This window comes from Poecilia latipinna, unplaced genomic scaffold, assembly GCF_001443285.1.
Source record: "Poecilia latipinna isolate Pla-1442-1.1 unplaced genomic scaffold, P_latipinna-1.0 Scaffold2900, whole genome shotgun sequence".
NCBI classification, from domain to species: Eukaryota; Metazoa; Chordata; class Actinopteri; order Cyprinodontiformes; family Poeciliidae; genus Poecilia; species Poecilia latipinna.
Window position 1 is genome coordinate 104,647 of NW_015115516.1, and position 20,243 is coordinate 124,889.

Genomic DNA, 20,243 nt, shown 5'->3' on the forward strand with positions numbered 1-20,243 from the left:
ACTATGTCATCATAATTCAGCATTTATTTAAATACCATTCCAAAAATGCCTCTTTCTGCACACTGTCAGAATGATAGACTGGCAGACAAATATCTCGTTAACATGACTGGTTGTTATGAAGTGCAATACAATTATTTCTTAACACAAATAGCATAACTAAAGCTGAACAAAATTATTCTGATCAAATATTTGTTTGGCAGAAGTTCATACAGACTGCCACTGTTATTCAGATTACATCATTTAACGTATAGTTTTAGGCACATGAATGTATCTTTTCACTTAATGAGCATTCAAAATTATTTCCAACCAGATACTCTGGCTTATTGATGTTTACAAGAAGTTTATTAATAAATAAATGGATTTAACACCAGTGTAAAAGTCCACCTGTTCGTTCTAGGACTACAATACCCATGATGCATCTTTGTTTTTTTGTAGTTCGACTTTCACGTAGATGAGCAAGTTATTTTCTGTGCTTCTGTGTGGCTCGGTGGCATAAAAATCCATCAACGGATAGCATCCACCATCAATCTTTCTTTAATCCCGTGTGTATGAGACCTGTGTGCGTTTTTATTATGCAAGTATACATTTTTCTGCCCGATATTTGGGTTTATGTCAGTTATTCGCCCACGAGGTGAAATTAGCCTTGTGTTTTCTCTGGCTACCGATAATGCAAGCTATTACTTGTAATAACTCAAGTTCTATGCTATTCTTTGCCAGATATATATCACCATTGTAGTAGCATATGAGGAGATTGCCGTTAATTCATATTTCTGACGGTTTTTTGTCATTTGTATGTTTATTGCATTTTACCGATAATCCATGTCTGGTGTTATGATGCCCTCTATTGGATTTCTGTGTTACTACAAGCCATTTTCATCCTATATGTATGTGTAACCGCTTTGCCCGCATGGCTATTAATATGCATCTTTATTGTTTCTTCTGTTTCAGATAACCACACACACATACATATACATACAAAACCAAATACAACTACATCGTTCCTATCTCTACGTCATCATCTGTCCCATCATCTCCTATGTGCTTCCTATTATTCTATCAATAAAACTTCAAAGCTGCACTGGTGGAGTTGGCCTATTCCTTCTGACCGAGGAAGATTCAATTGACGAGACATCCGTAATTAGCGCAAGCTAGCACGCAGTCTTTTACAATCAGTTTTTAGTTTTCTAAAACGTAACTTATTAACTCGGCTGGTGAATGTTGATCCTGCTCCCCTTTCCGCATTTACCTGGCTGTCCCACCCCACTTCACCTGGAGAAAATAGTAACACAAAAATGACTTACCTAATTTTCTTTAGGAATATTTCATCTGCTTCTTTCTCTTTGGTCAAACAGGGACTTCTTTCTCTGGTGGCTGGTCCTCATTATCATCCTCCACACGTAGCATGTCTTCATTAGCCAACTTTGTAATACCCACCATGTTTCGTAGGCTAACACATGAAGACATGTGGTTAAAGTTGCCAAAGCAAAGAACTGTCACATCAGCCAAGTTGCTAAATAATGCACATAAAGGATAACTTTGACTAACATTAGCTTTTAATTTGCTAGATTAAAATTGGAGGGGGAAAAAACAAATTGCCTGTCTTTAAAATATGTTTAATATTAAGGGCTAACGTTACAGTAATTGTGTTTAATAATTTTAGCTAACATTAACTTACAGCAAGGTAGGATTGGCTTGAATTACTCATAGCTAACATTACAAAAAAAGAGAACATAATCAATGTTATTTTCTCAAAGAAAATGTAAAGTTAATAAGACACATACCTCATATGTATTAGGTGACAAACTTCGGCTTCTTTTTAAACAGGAGGTCTGGCCGTTATAACTTGTTAGGTTGGCGCCACAATATGGAAGATTTCTTCTTCACCAACACACTGCACACCTGTTTGTGCACTGCTGCCTCTCACTGGTGGAGATGGTGTATTGCACTGCTTAGCCCTTGTGTTTAGAAAAAGTTTCCATACCAACCGACCCCACACACGTAAAACTTTTATCATTTGCCACAGTTCTCTACGTTTGCCTCAGTCCTCGCACGCACAAGAGTTAAAACAGCCTTAAATAATGTTTCAAATGCTAAGTTCATAAGTGCTTTGTAGACATCTTGTTGTAGAACTTCAGATCAATTAGAAATTGAAGACTAAACAAAATGGCAGAGCAATATAATATTACCAGATAAAGCTACATAATTTTTAAAGTTTAATCGGTAATACTCTTATAACAAATTTATGATAGATCACGATTTCTAGGTTAATGTCAAGTTGTCATAACAGATATTTTTGTCAACACTTCCATTTCCATTTATATTAGCAGTTATTTAATATAGATGTATTTAGAAGCTTCAAATTTTATTCCAGGTCTACTTTAGACTGCATATGCTTAGAGTTAATGGCAGAAGCAGCTTCTTCAAGTATTGATTCACTCATTAAGTTGAATTACTTAGAATGAAATGTTCATGCATTCAAGTTAAAACAGTGAAGGACGCTTTAGCTTTTGTTTCAGTGCTTTAGTAATATTTGGAAGAAGATTTTAAGCTTAGTATCAGTGCTAAAATTAAAATATTATTTTAATCTCTTAACTGTCGCCCCCAAAATACTTGGATGTAAGTCACTGAGTCCATGGGGACACTGTTGTCCTCATGCTTTGTAGACATCTTGCTGTAAAACTTTAGGATCAATTAAATTAAGAAATTGAAGATTAAACAACATGGCAGAGCAATATAATATTGCCACATAAAGCTAATTTTTAAAGTTTAATCGGTAATGCTTTTATAACAAATTGACATTAATCAAGGAATCATGATCTTACAAAAGTCAGATCATGATTTCTTGATTAATGTCAAGTTGTCATAACAAAGACATTTTCAAAAATGTCAACTTTGTATTAAAAGTGTCATAATTTACCGAATGACACTTTATGACAACAGTCATAAATATTCATGAAGACTTATTTATGTTTATGACAGTGTCATGTCAGCCTTATTCACACCCCTTCAAATACAGTGTTACTAAAAACTTTCAAAAACTATTGAGTGGTTTCATAATATTTCTCTCCACTTCAACCAAGAAAACAATAATTAGGACATTGTAAGTTAATATTTTGTTGAACATTTTACAAAGGCAAGAATATTCTGCTATTAAATAAAGCTGAGGTGTCATACTGGTGTAAAACAATTGTTTGAGCATATATTTGCTATGGTTTGTGAATGTTTGTTAATCTTACAAAGCCATAGACTGCATTTGATCCAGAATGTGTTCCAAGTGGAACCTGTTAGGAAAGTTGTTTCGTTTCTTCTATGCAAAAATTTGGCATAAAATTTAGGGACACAAGTAATGTCCATGTTACTTCCTAATGGCTGCATTTTCATAATTTGTATTTTGTTTTGTTTTTGATAACCCTAATATGTCTTACAGGCCAGCCAGCAGGTGGCAGCTTCACAGCGCTCCAGCTCTAGTGCCATGTACATGAACCTGGCCCACATGCAGGCAGCAGCAGCAGTGGGGGCCAGTGGTGTGACAGGTGGTCTTGCTGGAGCTTCAGCAGTCAGCCCATCCACCATGTCTGGCTCAGCCAGTGGAGCAGTTAGCTCCATGGCTGACCAGGCCAGCAGTCAGGCAGCTGCCAAGCTGGCTCTACGGAAGCAGCTGGAAAAAACCTTGCTGGAGATCCCTCCACCCAAACCCCCAGCCCCACTGCTCCACTTCCTCCCCTCTGCAGCTAACAGTGAGTTTATCTACATGGTGGGCTTGGAGGAAGTGGTACAGAGTGTCCTGGACAGTCAGGGTAAGTACTTAAAGAAACAGTTTTATATTAGAACTCCAAAAAACAACCGAGATGTACGGACAGACAAAATATGAGTATTTATTTTTGTAGCAAGATACCAATGACTATTCATATGAGGGTCTGCAGCGAGTCTGCCTCTTTTGTAGAGAAAGAAATTGGTTTAAGTTTATGGAGTGTTGATAAAAAGTAGAAGAATGTTTGTCAGAGTACTTAAAGTGATGGATATCTGGTGCAGCTTGTCACTAGTTGTTCTGAAACAATGTGTTTTGTTTAGGTAAATTCAGGGGGTCTTTGGCCCGTATGGAGCCTTTCTTCTGTGCCCAGTGCAGAACAGACTTCACACCCCACTGGAAGCAAGAGAAGAGTGGCAGAATCCTCTGTGAGCAGTGCATGACATCCAATCAGAAGAAGGCTCTGAAAGCAGAACATACCAACAGACTGAAAAATGCTTTTGTAAAGGCTCTTCAGCAGGAACAGGTCAGCATTGATATAGTATTGACCAGTTACTGGTCTGAAGTTATACATCTGGTATAAAAAGCTACACTTTCAAATTGGGAAAATATTGCTTTATGTCTTTATAAGATGAAACAAAGAAGTAAGACAAAGTTCTAGGGTGAGCACAGTTCAGATCGGAGCTGTGCCTCTCCTTCACCATTTTAACACATTTGGTCTCTTTCATTTTTGTTTTCAAGAATGATGGCAGGTGTTGTGCACCAACTACTTGGTTGTCAGTCTAAAATTCTAAATCATTATGTCTAATAAGTCCAGTGCAAGGAAGCTACTAGAGCCTAAAACCTGGATAATTATCCAATTAATGTTCGCTTCATATGTCAATCATGAGAAGGCAGAAAAGCAAACCCTGCAATAAACACGATTACATAATAATTTCTACAAAAGTTAGCATATGTTTATTTAGTCTGTTGCTTTGACGTTCCACCAATAAATCTTTTGAAGCGACCAACTATATCACAGATACTGACTTTAGTCCTACATTGCATTTAATACTTGATTTTTTTAGATATTTTTAGCTCAAAAATCTTATTTGCAATGCATTGACACATAAAAGCCTGTTCTTAGAGCAATTTGTAAGGCACCAATTTTTGGTTTTTGTTGGCCATTGGATAATTTTATCTTTTATTTTTAAAATATCTTAGTAAAAATACCACAGCTTCACAGTATCATAGTACTGAGTCTCAGAGAGTAACAATCTAATGTCGGCCCATGAACATCCTGATTTATGTTTAATTTTTCCAATAAACACTGTAAGTTGTAAGGTTAACTTTGAGGTTTGAGGACAGAAAATCTTTCTTTTTCATGTGCTACTTAAGTTGTTTTTGTTATCCTTCCTTAAAATCACACTGACCAAGACCATTGGTAAGGCTTCACCTCTAAGCTTTTCATTGTGAGTAATGAACTGTAACTGTGTGGGTCTGTCAGGAGATTGAACAAAGGCTACAGCAGCAGGCAGCTCTCTCTCCCAGCTCCGCTGCTACTGGCTCCAACGTCTCCAAGACTGACACGATGATCCGACAGCATGCCCTGCGCCAGGTACATTGCATCACTCTTCATAATGTTTTAGGAATGTGTGCTGGAAGTATTTATGTTGCACAAATTAAAAAAAAACCATTGCATTCATGCCAAATTAAATGTTCTCTATTATTATTGGATAATTGAAGTCTATTTGACAATTTTGATGTTAATTGAGAAGATTTACAAGCACATCTGTTGCAAAAACAGTTTATATATATCAAACACAAACAGAGTTACATTGCTATAGCAATTGTGATGTTCAACTTTAAATAATTCTAGTGTTTCTTCAGGTGTACCTTTAAAACTGCGGTTTTGGTTTCTTCATCAACCTTAGAAAAATGAGCTGTTTATCAGTAGGGTTTACTAAACATTTAATAATTCACAGAAACTGGTAGGGGAAGGGAACAAAACCATAGGACAAAGAACCATAGAATTTCCTGAATTTTCTCTTGAATTTAATTGAAAATAATTTTGGAATGATATGATCAGACCCTTTGGTTTCAGAACCAAGTAATTTAGCTGTGTTCCTTGAAACTGGAAACCACCAACCATCTATTTCCTAGTCACCAAAAGTTACACAAGGCCCTTTATGTATGCTTTCTGATCAGAGCACACCCAATTTGCTAAATACTCTTATTAGTTATTTTTAGTAACTGCAATGTCCAGTGGATACTGGTGTGACCAAAATTGAGATACCTTATTTTTGCCTTTTGATTCTTTTAAAAATAGGGAATTTATGATCATATGAAAATATCTAATTCTTGTATTGTGGACAGGAATTGTTTTTTTTTTTTTTTTTTTTTGAAGAATTATGTGTAGTTGAAGTAGATTATTCACTAAATTTCCGAAGGTTTTATTAGCTACCACTTTATAAGTGACTAAAATACATAAAACTGAGCTGTGTGATTTTAGGTGAAGTTAGCGATGATGCTTTGTTTTTTTGTCTCTAGGCTCAGCAGCCTCAAGCTTCTCTGCAGCGAGGTTTGTCTAACTCTGCAAGAGGCGTCCTTTCCAACTTTGCTCAGGCTTCTCAGCTGTCTGTGGCCAGCAGCCTTATGGGAATGAGCAGTGCTAAGCACTGTGGTAGTGGCGGGAGTAGTAACAGACTGCAGCACGACAACCGCCGTCAAATCTACAACATCCCAGGTAAGGACAAACTATTAGATTTTTTTCACATAGATAGACGTTAATAACTTATGAACAGCAGAATGTATATTACATTGTTTCAGTATTTATAAAATAAAATTGTGAAACATTTCAGTATCTTAATTGTGATGCACAAAGGCAAATGTATGAACAAGTTGGCAGAGCAGAAACAGAAAATAAAAGCTAAAAAACTAATTTCTGAGAAAACAGTGATTCTTGTTCGGGGTTTGTTGGGCAAAGTACTCCATCAAGTCATAAAGAAGCACTTCCATTCTTTAAAATTATATTATCTGAGATTTTAAAATGGTAAACTTTGTGTTTGAATTCAGCCTGTTTAGAGTAAATCTGAGCCATTTGAGAAGATGTGGGGGAAAAATCAAAGTTGACTAGAATACTGGGCTTTATGTATGCTCAGTATGCTAGGCATATAGTATGCTTTTGTTTTGGTTTCGGCTAGTAAGTTGCAAGTTTGAAGTAAACACATGGCTCATTAACATCTCTAACACATTACTCAACCCATGCTGGTAACGGGTGTTCAAATACTTCAGAGATGACATCATCCACAATAAACATACAGGAATGTTTATGGTGGATAAACCATAAACATACTGAATTGATGTCCTGTAGGTGAATCACAGAACTTATTTTTTTAGAATGCTATTACGATCTTTGTGCAACCAGCAGCGAGGTGGCACACAGATTGTGCCACCTCTTACATTCTGTTACTAACATTTTTGTAGTAATAGCATTCTAAAATTTGGTGGCGAGGCAGTTATTCCACTGCCTCGCCACCAATATAACTGTGACAAGGCAGTGAACAGTGCACTGTACACAGCAGGATGATCAATTACAATTATCATAAGCGATAATCTTAGAACGCATAACGTTCTGAGATTTTCAGGAGGGAAAAATCGGGACCAAAAATTGTGCCATGTGAACTAGGCTTAAGACAAAACCTGACAGCCTTGTTGGAAAATGGAACAAAAGCTGAAAACTTCTAAAAATATGTATTTCTGACTAGTTAAGCCAAGTCGTACCTCCTGAGAGTATTGATGTGACGTTCCCATTCTTTCTATGCTGTGAACGGTAGGACTCAAGCCTCAGTTAGTGACAGCTGTTCTTATTTTTTACAGCTTGCTTATAATGCTCTGCACTCACTTCAATAACTATTGCTATTTTCATGTAACTTAAAATTATTTGACAGGGTTAGGATATCTTTTATGGTGCAGAAGGGATTTTTGTTTCACCAAGAGCAACTCAAGTCTATTTTCCTTTTATCATCATTCTAAATTAAACTTGCCCTAAAGCAGTGGTTCCCAAACTTTTTCTGGGCCCCCCCTATGGATTACAAATAGCTGTCTGGGACGTGGGGGAGGGGGGATCGACATTTTTGGGGACAAAATGAATGTACAGAGCTGGACATAGACAACAACATCGGTAGCCTACAGGCTACTTGTTAAGCTTAAGGTGCTGTACTGATATTAGCTAGCTAGTCATCCTTTAGCTAACTTTTCCTGCATCCAACAGCTTCACTCAACTCAGTCGGTTAGTTTGGGGGAAAACTGTGAAAAGTTCTTTGCGTTTTGCTGGTTTGCTGCCATGATTCTAGCAACACCTGCCTAGCTCTGCACAGCAGCAGCAGGTTTCCTTCGCTGCCGCACGGCGTAAACCCAGCGCGAGCGTCGTAGCGCTCATGTTGCCTTTAAAGGCGGCTCGGAAAAACAGGTTACCACATGTTAACAATGGATTAAATGGTTTTAACTGCTGATAAAAGTAACAGAGGACACAGATATGGGAAGTGTGGAAGCCCCTACTGTATCAAATTGACATAGGAATAACAGAGAGTTGGCCATTCTAAGGTAAAAACCGAGCGCATACAGCGTTCATGTTTTGTTTTGTTTTTCATCCGGACGGCTTCCCGCGCCCCCCCTGCAATGGCACGGCACCCCCCCTAGGGGGCGGGCCCCACAGTTTTTGAACCTCTGCCCTAAAGTATTACTAATACACCAAACATTTGTAGTAAAGAACAATATTTGGGTAGCTGACATTTATATTAGAAAATGTTGTATTTTATGGAAATACATAGCCATTTTTTCTGTGGTTGTTTTGCAACATTCAGACAAATATTAATTTTACTTAATATAGATGATTATACTTTTTTGTGAATTTCACTCATAAAAACTGTATAAGGGATAAAATTATTTTAGAAAAATTGCAAATGTTAAAAAATTTAAATTTTTAATGACTCTTTATAGTGAGTGGATCCTGAAGATTCAGTTCCCTTCGAAGATCCATAAGTCCCATCAATAGTTGACAGTCAATGCTGGGGTGGGGTTATTGTAAAATAATGTAAATGATCGCCTTTAACACCCCCAGATTGCTCAGCAGGTTTGGGGAGAAACTTTCAGAGCTGCTTTCTCTGAAATCTCGTTTTCTGACTGCCAACATTCAAATGGCCATATTTTCTTCTTTTTTTTTTTTTTTTGATTCCCATGTGTTTGACATAATTGGAAAGATTAGAAGCCACACTTTCAGAAACTGTAAATAATTCAAAACGTCCCCAAGGAGACTTGTTCATGGTTTTGTCATAGCCAGTCACATTTTTTTGTTCATATACCTATTTATACATACCAGTGTGCTGGCTGTAAGTGGTGGTGTTGTGTAAGAATTGTTTCCTGTGTGGTTTAGTGCATCAATCTTTTGTGCTCAATATTTGTCTGATTTGTTCCTGTAGGGTTAAATATTGCCTACCTGAACCCTGCAGCTGTTGGAGCCCATAAGACTTCCAGCTTAGCAGACCGGCAGAGAGAGTACCTGTTGGACATGATCCCACCTCGGTCCATATCGCAGTCCATCACTGGGCAAAAATGAGCCCCATTATTTCTCATGTGTGTCAGAGGCCAGCCTCGTTTGATAACTTCCCCCCACTCTGAGGCACTCCCAGATCAGCTGATATGTCAACCCCACAGTTTCATCGCATGCAGTGCCTGTCCGTGTGCCTACCTTAGACCAACCCATGAGAACCTACCAAGCTGAACAAAACACAAACTGTCAGTACATCTCAGTTGTTCTTATTATAGCAGAAATTCACTTCTGTAATTCCCTTTATAATCACTGGTGGTAGCGCCTATACTTGCAACTGCCATTTAAGCTTAAGTTAGTGTTATTCATTATGTTATAATTTGCTTTTGAAGTGTTTGTCTGATATTTCTATTTCTCCACTGTTTACCATTTACTTCAAGACGCCCAGTCATTGTCAATTTAGTGAGATCATTTGAAAATATTCTTTTTTTTCTCACTTCCAAAGCTATTATGACTATTGATGAGACTAGAAGATCAGCAGGGTTCACTCTGGTTGCTATGCAACATAAAGTTACTCTAAAGTTTGTAAACATGATTTGTTTGCTAAGTAGTATTTAAAGAAAGTGAAAAATTCTATTAGGAACAAAAACGGATCATATTAGGCAGCATTTGATCTTGAAAGACTATGCTGTTTTAAATAATTGAACATTTGAGAGCAAAGTGCTTACCATGGATCATCTCAATGACCAGCTTCAAAGACATCATCAGTCATCACAACGATCCACTCCCAGAACTGATTTCAGCCTGGGGTTCAGGGCAACACCTGGATATCTTGGAGAGGACCCCTAACCAACTTCAGTACCCACCAACTGAAAAAGAAAATTATGTACAAAAGAGAATCTTGTGGAAATTAAGTGTGGAAACCCTCTCCACCATTCTTCAGTAAGGGGTTTCCTTTGTTTTATTTAGGATGCCAGTCTTCTGCTGATCTGATATAGATGTGTTGCTGACAAGTATGTGTAGGACATTCTGTTACTAGCACCATCAGATGAAGCAGGTGGTGGACTGATGAACGAGAAGACAGAGGAGCATGAACTTCACATCGTTAGTCCTCACCTGCCAACAACCTCTCCATGCAGCTGTCCTTCATACTGTTACCTCTTCATTATTCACATAGTGAACTCTTTTTATCCCAGCAGTTCCTTTAGAGAGTGTACAAAACATACAACTTCAGTCTACATCCAGATCACAGATTCTGTATCTAAAATACCCAAATCCGGGTTCTGGTTCCAGTCTGTGTTCTTACTTTTGTAATTCCTGCATCATTTCTTTCCCATTCTTTATATTTGTTTCTTTTTTGTGCAGCGTCTCCAAATGATTTGGTGGCCTACCTGAGAGGTGTCGGCCACTGGAGACGATAATAATCTAAGACATTAACTGTTGAAAAATCTATGGATTGTGTATAGATACCTAGCTTCAGAGAATAAAGGGTGTGGATGTTTTATGGGAGAGACATGGATCAATCAATGTGTGCACATTGTGCTCACAAGTTGCCTCACTCAAGAGGAGCACTTTTCATATTTCCAAATGGAAATTTTGTTTGTTTTCTGGTAAAGAGGAAATGAATGTTGGATTGAAAGTGCATATGCATTGTTTATTGCTGATTAAATGTTTAGACCCCTGAACACATACCATCCTAACTACAGTATTCTGTCAATCTTTGAAACACCAACTAGTTTAAAGTGTACCCAGTTTGACTTTTTACTGTAATGTTTCATTTTCAATGCCATGTTAACAAATATTAGTATCAGATTCTTTTCACTGATGGAGCCTTCCTCTCACTTGTACCTTTCTTATAAAGAAAGGTACAACCTTACTTTCCCTACACCTCAAAAATTGTATCCTGTACACTTTTTTCTGCTTTGACAGACAATCTCGATTCTTCTGTGATATACTCAGTGAGCAGGATATGGGCTCTGCTGGCAGTTTTGATTTTCATGTTCTTGGCATTGTAAAAGTCTCCAGCATGAAGGTGCAGTGCTTTGTGTTTTCTGTGATAGATGGTCTTGTTGTAAGGGACCCTTTATGTGAAGGCCTTTGCACAGTTTCATTGCGTTGATGCCAGGTCCCAGTGGTTTCTGGACCTCTTGTCTGATGAGGAAAACTTATATGATAAGCTGCTTTGCCAGCTCATAAGAGGAAATTAAGTTTGCGAGATTTCTCATCTCTGGAGCTTTTTGCATTCTTTTATTTGTTCCTGAGTGATGACCTGTACAAATTTCGATAAAGATTTACTCTTTGCACAGTAATTTTTTTTTTTTTCTTGAAAGTGTCCATGTTGTTTTCTTCATTCTGACTGTGGTTATATTTGCACACTTCTTTATTTGCAGGGTCTTTAGCTTCATTTTGAACGGGAGTTGGTGCATGATCCATATTCACATTTTGTTCAAGCAGGACTTGAAGAACTCTCACATATGATAAAATGTTAGTTGCACAGGTCCTTGCATCTACATGGACTGAGACCATAAACTGCATGGCAGACTGCCCAGGCCACCTGACTGAAGCTGTCTTAACCATTATGCTTAGTTAGTTTGCAATAACTCAGGTATTTCAAACAGCGTTCACTCAGTATTCAGTATTATTCATGGATATGCAGGGACTTCTAAGGTGATTTTGAGGGGAAGTCGATTCAGTTCACACTGGGGTTGTCACAATGCTAAAGTTTCATACAGATGTTAAGAAATACTCAATATAGAGGCAACATTTCTTAAAAAAAAGGCTTCTTTCTAGTTAAAAGCAAAAATGCAAAAAACTATGATTAATTAAAATATGATTAAATTTTTTGTTTCCATAGTTGGGGCATAACCAATAAGTATTGAACAATTTAGCTTATGGACAAATATAAAGGGGTCAATTTATATCGATTTTGACACAAATCAGTATCGTTGAATAATTTTTTTCTAGTATCTATTATATTGAGATATTTATTATTTTGACAACCCTTGCTCACAGTACTCTGGACTGAAATATTTCCTACACCACATTTTATTATCTTCAGTCATCTCAGAAATCTGTCTTACCTAAATGAAAGCAAAATCACATGGAATATTTTTAAACTCTTACCCATCTCTGCATCTAGATAGGCACACATATGCTTTTAAAGTATAATGTTGTGCCACATAAGAATCAAATGTCTTTCAAGTTCTGGACAAAATCAGTTCTAAACAGATTTTTCTTGATTCTTTTACCTGTAGGTATGATTCCATTACATTTTTAAATTTGCATAGTCTTCATGCAAGTATTCACCTTCACTTGGCCTGGAATCACATTTGCTTGAATTTGTTTGGGGCCACTTCAAAAAATAATCCATGGTGCTCTACACAGTCAGTACAGAGGTGCATTATAGTGAAACTATACAGTTGAATAAATACATTGATTAAATTAAATTAAATCATCCAAGTTGACTTCACCATTAATTACAACAAATGCCATGTCTAGGGAGAAAAATGGGTCAATTCATATCCAAATATAGTAAATTCAAGTCATTTCAAATTCAGTTCAGTTCAGTGCATTTCACTGCAAAACATTCATATACTAAGGTTTGAACTCAGTTTTACAATTTCCTATGCATTTAACAGAAATTTATCACAAGATATCAGTGAAAAGTTGTAGGAAGCCCAATCAATAACATCAAGTCATTGACATTGCAGCAACCCTACCTCCTGAGCTACAATGTGACCACAATAAAAATGAAATATTCCCTTTGAAATTGGTTTTAAAAAATGCAACTTGGTTTAGTGTGAGTGGCCACCTTCAAGGACTGACCAGGAGTTAAAGGTCAGGAAACAGGCACTGAAAACAGTGAAACTTGTTGTATTTCAGCATAGGCCTAGTTTTTCTGGACCACTTTGGACTTTTAAAATTTTGACAATTTTGCACATGGACATGCAATATTTGTAAAATTGTTATCTTACAGTCTTACTACAAATATTACTGTAGTGTATTTGTAGTAAAGAGCACAAAAACATGTGGTACTCCTAAACTTAACTTTTTGCGTATGTTGATTTTTGAATCAACATGAACAAACTGAATTCTATTGGACAAATATGAACTAGCCAACACATTTTTCAATTGGGCCTAATTAGAATCCCAGCCATCCATAATTGTATTTAAAGGCACAGTTTTTTTTACTTTGGTTTGTAAGGTAATCTTAATTAAAATACTTTACTCTTAGTATCTTCATTTTCATGATGCAGATCAGTTTTTCATATTTTAACTAGTCCCTATAATTTATGACAGCATATGACAGTGAATGATGTTACTTTTGTCAACAATTGATACTGTCTTTATATTTAGCTTAGTTCTCTCCTCTCATGCCCTTGGTCTATCTGTTCATCAAGCACAGCTTTTTCAAAGCATCCTCACTCCATCAGATAGTTATTCTGGGTGGCTATGCCTGACATGTTCTCTTTTCAGTACATGTGATTTAAATTTGTATCATCTTCCACAGGTAAGATATTCTCTATCCTTGCCTCTTAACAGAATGACAGTTCAAACAAATCTAACTTTTAGCTGCATACTTTGAACTGATTGCAGTGAGCCTTACACTGTTCTGTTCATTGCTCTGTGTTCTTTTATAACAAACTGACCAAATGTCAGTAACACTTAGCTTATCAAAAACATTTCTCCAATAATACAATAATTCTAGGCTCTACAACCTCTCATAAATGTTTCAGTTGGATATCAACTTTAGCATCTCAGAAATTAAAGTTGTGTGTCTTTTGTGTGTGTTTTTTAAATTGTGGCCGCCCATTGAAGCTTTTTGTATCGCAGTAACTGCACCATGCACATTGTATTAGAAATCCCTGATTTATTTTTCAAGTAGACATCCACATGAATACAAGATGGTTGTGTTGTAGTAACTCAGTCCTGCCAGTGTTCATTTATACTGAAATATAAGCATTAGCTTATATTTCAGGCTTAATTGCCTTTTTTTGGTTTTCTATTTAAGTTATCATTGACTTACGTTTTATAAAACATTATCTCTTATCCCATTGGAGGAACAATTTAACTTGTATGTAGCAATGTTGTATACATTTTTTGCTATCTGCACCATGTTTGGACAACACTAAACAATGCGACACAGTTTGTGTTATAGTTCTCCTGCCAAGTGTAAAGTTGAATTTGAGAAGGAACCAAACCCTCCTGTGTCTCATACCTTTCTGCAGATGCATCCATGTACTTTTATGTTTGGACAATTTTTTTTCAGCTACATATATTTAGATTTCTGAAATAATTTTATTCTGATGTCTTGACGAAGTTCAGTTTTCTGTTTTATTGCAGTTTTAAAAAAACAAATGTATTGACTATTGAAATAAATGACACAATATTTGCTAGGTTTGAAGTAATAACTTATTGTACAGAAGCATTTTTCCTCCCTTGTACTGAAAAATAAATTAAATGGGTGTACATTGTGTAGAAAAGCAAACAAAAAGCCATGAATATTGTGAAGCTTGTCATTTTGTTTTGTGATCACTGTGTATTATTGTGTAACAAATGTGCAAAACGTTAGGGATTCCATTTAACCCTCTCCACTCCCCCACCCTCATCCACCCAACCCCATGTGGTCTTGCTAGATGCAATTGCTTGATTTATATATATTTTATTTTATTTTATTTTTTTTTTTTTGACTAAAGTTTGCAGTAAAGTGTTTACTGATTCAGGTGAACAACATTTGCAGTCAATGACTGAGCTTTTGAAGCATTTAAACTTGATGTGTAAATTAAGGTGGGAATGGAAGTTTTTTTTAATTCAATTGCTATTCTTGTTTGAACATGGTGTAAAGGAGCACTTATATATATGTTACAGTAGCTTATAATTTGTGAAAGTCCAGCCTACTCAGACAAGATGTGTTCATGCTAAATGATGGTGACCTGATCATTCTGAATCAGTGATCACTTTTTTTGCCAATACCAGCATACAATAGATGTGTTCCTGCACTCTTTGACTTTCTTGTATTGGTTATTGTTGCTTATGCTGGAAAAATGCACACCGCAGAATCCAGTTCATCAAATAATTTTATTTGCATTGTGATGATAATGTTGAAACAGATGTTGAAATCAACCAGAGACGAACTGAAAACATTTTTGTTTTGCTTACATCAATCCTGACCTTTTGCACATACTTGATATTTAACTATCTTCAAAGGTAAAAAAAAATAATAATAATAATAATGCTGTTTGAATACTGCCAGTTGATTGACAATTATGCATTGATTGAAAAAAAATAAGCTAATTTTGGAGGAATTAACTTTGTAATATTTATCTCTTGCAAGCTATGTTTAATAAAGGTTGAAACAATTTGCTTCAAAGTGTGATGTCATTACCTGAAGTCCTCAAGTTTTGTATTTTGTCTACTCCCATAGGTAGGCCTAACTACCTCCCAGTTTGAAGTAATATTAAGTAACACAGTGATTGTAATATTTCAAACACCACAATAATGGAGTATTGCTAAGTATGGTTAATGTGCTCAAAAGATCACTACCATTTTCTTCCCCGGTTTTGAATTTATATTTGCTCTTCAATGGCATGTCTTCTGAACAGCTACAAAAAAAAACTCGACCTTTTGTTGGAAACATTGCAGTGGTAATATTAAAAACTGATAATTGTTCAACGTGCGCCATTAGAAGTTTTTGCTAGCTGTGATTTTTTTTTTCCCTTAAAGAACCAGCACTATATTCTGCTGTGACTTGCAAAACAACCTCATTATCCATCAGACCACCACAGCTATCAAGTTTTGTAACAAAGATGTCAGGCTTCACTCAAACCAGCTATCCCCTGCATACTTTCATCAAAGGTACGGTTTATTTCCAACACAGAGTGAAGTACATTGTGGTAAGTGGATAAATATTAACATTGCATTCAATTAAGTTTTGCATGAGTCACAAGATTAAATTGTCAGTGTGTGTCCTTTAGAGAGTGTTTAATATATATGACAGTGATTGGGGTGTGCTAACTGAGTGCTGTGCTGGGAAATGAGTCAAAAGATTTTGTGAAAGACTGAAATGTGACAAAGATGCAAAAAAAAAAAAAAAAAAAGAACTAATTGGGAAGGGGCCGACTGCACTTTCACATTTGATAGTTGGGATAGTGGTCTGTGTAACTACTATTAAGTCTTTAACATATACAGCTGTTGTGACTCATATCTGTGAAGTCACTGATTTAGCTGTGTAGTTTCACATCAGTACATGCAAAGCGTACAACTTATGAATTTAGTAGTATTTTCGAACAGAAGCCCCACTTCATAAGTCTTAAAGAGATTTCATAAGAAATCTTATGAAATCTTTAATGATGCTCGAGGAACTGGGCATCATTAAGGTGCAATTAAAGGTGAAATCCTACAATCACACCTGCATCAAGGAGATGAGCAATTTCACTTTTCAGCATTATTGTCACATGAGATTAAACTTGGAGCAGCAGTTAAAAAACAAAAATATATTGCAGAATATTGGAGAATATTTTTGCAGTACCTTGCAATACCACAAATGTATAGTACATTTTCAGCAACAAGGCAGTTAAAAGTGCTTTACATGAATTAGAAGGAAATACAAACAAACCAAAAGAGATAAAAGTTATGGATGGGGTTAGGGCCAGCCAAAGCCTCCATGGGGCCCTAAGCGAAATTTGTTTTTGGGGCCCTCTAGTACTGTTAACAATGTGGACTAGCTGCAATCAGCAGTCCGATCATTAGATCATTCATATAAACTTATTGCATCTCTGGCAGTGCTGTTTACATTATATACATGTATATTATAGGATACAGTTATTGGCCAACTGATTTATCGACCAGTCGATTTCTGGGCGCTGATTCCCTTAATTTTGGGGGATCATGATCAGCCGATACTTACATGTGGAGCCCATCTTATCCCCTAATCTTATCTTTGCCAGCAAAGGTTTAAAAATCATCCTCTGTCCTCTTCTGCTCTACAGTGAGAGGTTTGACTGACAGACCAACCAGGTCAGGTCTGAACATTTGCAGTTAACAATATTCACCCCCCTGTTGCCAACTCAGTGACTTTCTTGCTATCTTTAGCATTATTTCAGACAAAAAATAATAGCCAAAATCAAACCCGGCAGTCCAGGCTTTTTAAAGATCAGTAATCAGGGATCGGCCAGAAAACTGCAATCGGTGCAGCCCTACACACATATTCATGACATTCTTTGATTAAATAAATTTATCTTAAGTGTAACTCCAATAGCTAAAAATTTAATTTATACCAGGTGAGTCTTTCTCCCCTGAGAATGTGGATTCTGAGCCTTTTTTTAACAGAAGTTTCCCATAACTTAGAAGTTGATGTAAAAATGATGTTTGTTTTAGCCACAAAAATCATTTTGTGGCTCAACAGCCACAGTTATGCTCAACAGCAAACACATCCCCACAGGGCCGGCCCACGGCATAAGCAAACTAAGCAGCCGCTTAGGGCCCCAGGGCCACCAATCACGATCCCCCAAAATTAAGGAAATCAGCGTCCAGAAATCGACTGGTCGATAAATCAGTTGCCCAATAAATGTATCCTATTTTATATATGTATAAACAGCACTGCCAGAGATGCAGTAAGTTTATAGCAGGTGTGAATGATCTAATGATCGGACTGCTGATTGCAACCAGTCCACATTGTTAGCAGAACCAGAACCAAATTTTGCTTAGGGCCCCATGGAGGCTTGGGGCGGGCCTGACTGCGTGGACACACCCGGGGGGGCACCCTGGATTTATTCATGATAACAGGATTTCTGCTGTTTGGAGCTCATGGATTCCTGGCTTATTGACAAATTTGTGACGGAACTGGCCAAACTAGCGAACACTCAGCAAAACTCACATCCAACTTGCAGTCTCTGTCCACACCAACAGTCTGAGACTTGCAGCCCAGCTGAGGACTTAAGAGTTCATTGTTTAATTAAACTGACTGGACTGGATTAGGAAAGGCAAACACCTGAGAACTCAGCTCAGAGCAAATAAGGATCATGAGGTGGAAGCCAAGGAGCTCAGAGACAGAATTGTGGCAAAGCACAGATCAGGTCAAGGTTACAAAATAATTTCTGCAGCCGTCAAGTTTCATAAGAGCAGAGTGGCCTCCATAGTCCTTAAACGGAAGGAAGTTTGGGACAATTAGAACTCTTCCTAGACCTGGCCGTCCAGTTAACTGAGCAAGCGTGGGAGAAAAGCCCAAAAGTCACTGCGGCTGAGCTCCAGAGATGGAGATGGGAGAAAGTTTCACCACTCGGGGCTTTATGGCAGACGGAAGCCTCTCCTCAGTGTCAGACATATGAAATCCTGCATAGTTTGCCAAAAAATACATAAAAGTCTCTCAGACTATGAGAAATAAAATTCTCTGGTATGACGAAACAAAGATTAAATTTTTTGGTGTTAATTCTAAGTGGTATGTGTGGTTTTCTCCACATGTGGTTTTTAAGTGTGGAGAAAACCACACATACCATGCTCAGGACCTGTCCAATACAAACTCAACAGTGAAACATGTTGCCTGGTCTGATGAGTCCTGATTTCTGCTGCGACATTTGGATTGTAAGGTTAGAGTTTGGCATCAGTAACATGAAAGCATGGATCCATCCTACCTTGTATCAACGGTTCAGGCTGGTGATGGTGCAATTGTGTGGGGGATATTTTCCAGGCACACTTTTAATTGGTTCTCAATTAGTACCAATCGTGTCAACGGCAAAGCCTACCTGAGTACTGTTGCTGAACATGTCCATCCCTTTATGACCACAGTGTACCATCTTTTGATGGCTATTTCCAGCAGGATAACCCGCCATGTCATAAAATGCGAATCATTTCAGACTGGTTTCTTGAACATGACAATGAGTTCACTGTATTCGAATGACCTCCACAGTCATCAGATCTCAATCCAATAGAGCACCTTTGGGATGTGGTGGAACGGGAAATTTGCATCATGGATGTGCAGCCGATAAATCTGCAGCAACTGTGTGATGCTATCATGTCAATATGGACCAGACTCTCTGAGGAATGTTTCCAGTACCTTGTTGAGTCTAAAGCATTAAGGCAGTTCTGAAGGCAAAAAGGGCTACACAGTGGTAGAGCTGTTGCCTTGAAGCAAGAAGGTTCTGGGTTTGATTCCCGGCCCCAGTCTTTCTGTATGGAGTTTGCATGTTCTCCCTGTGCATGTGTGGGTTTTCTCCAGGTACTCTGGTTTCCTCCTACAGTCCAAAAACATGCCTCTCCAAATTACCCTTAGGTGTGAGTGTGTGTGTGCATGGTTGTTTGCCCTGTGACAGACTGGCAAACTGTCCAAGGTGTATTCTGCCTCTCACCTGGAACGGTAGCTGGAGATAGGCACCAGCAATCCTCCCAACAAGGTGTAAAGGGACAAGGGTGTAAAGAAAATAGATGGATGAAGGCATCCATCTATTTTCACAGATGAGTGTGAAAAGCTGGAACTTCTCCTTATTGTTTTCCCACACAGACAAAAGGCAGTTCAAATGATCCTAGCAAACCATCTGCTGGAACTACAGGTAACATAAAGGTCAATAGGCCAGAATACATTACTAATTTCAAAACCACAATTAGGGCATTTGAATCAAGACATGTTAAGTTTTAAAACTAGCTTATTTTAAATTTATTTTCTCAACACTATTAACTAATTTTCTTACTTACTAGACAACATGCTAGTGATGTCCCACATGCTACTGATAGCATTCATGCTAACATTAGCATTTTGTCTAATTTTAGCTTATGCATTATTTTTAACATAATGACTAGTGCAAGTACAGCTTAGTCAACATGCTTCTGCCTCTCCACAGGTTATTGACTACAATTTAGCTCAGGTTAGCATTGATGATTATTTTTAGCATCAGAACGCTGGGTTCCAACCGATGGGCACACATTGGCAGGCCCCGATTAAATTTCTTCAGGAATTTTCTAGTTTTTACTTAGAGC

The 20,243-nt window shown here is 37.4% G+C and overlaps 1 protein-coding gene and 1 long non-coding RNA gene across 6 annotated transcripts in view; one reads left to right on the forward strand and one right to left on the reverse strand.

The window, feature by feature from the left end:
* Positions 1–1,556, reverse strand: part of LOC106939533 (uncharacterized) — a 5,827-nt gene extending 4,271 nt beyond the window's left edge. The window contains exon 1 of the long non-coding RNA XR_001422868.1: positions 1,302–1,556. This is a non-coding gene — a long non-coding RNA (uncharacterized LOC106939533). The remainder of the gene's footprint in view (positions 1–1,301) is intronic.
* Positions 1–12,044, forward strand: part of gatad2b (GATA zinc finger domain containing 2B) — a 110,565-nt gene extending 98,521 nt beyond the window's left edge. For all 5 annotated transcript variants that reach the window (XM_015021943.1, XM_015021944.1, XM_015021946.1 and 2 more), the window contains 5 exons: positions 3,428–3,797; positions 4,072–4,274; positions 5,235–5,345; positions 6,278–6,473; positions 9,208–12,044. In XM_015021943.1, the coding sequence (XP_014877429.1) occupies positions 3,428–3,797; positions 4,072–4,274; positions 5,235–5,345; positions 6,278–6,473; positions 9,208–9,344 (1,017 nt within the window). In that variant the 3' untranslated portion in view covers positions 9,345–12,044. The remainder of the gene's footprint in view (positions 1–3,427; positions 3,798–4,071; positions 4,275–5,234; positions 5,346–6,277; positions 6,474–9,207) is intronic.
* The last annotated feature ends 8,199 nt before the right edge of the window (positions 12,045–20,243 follow it).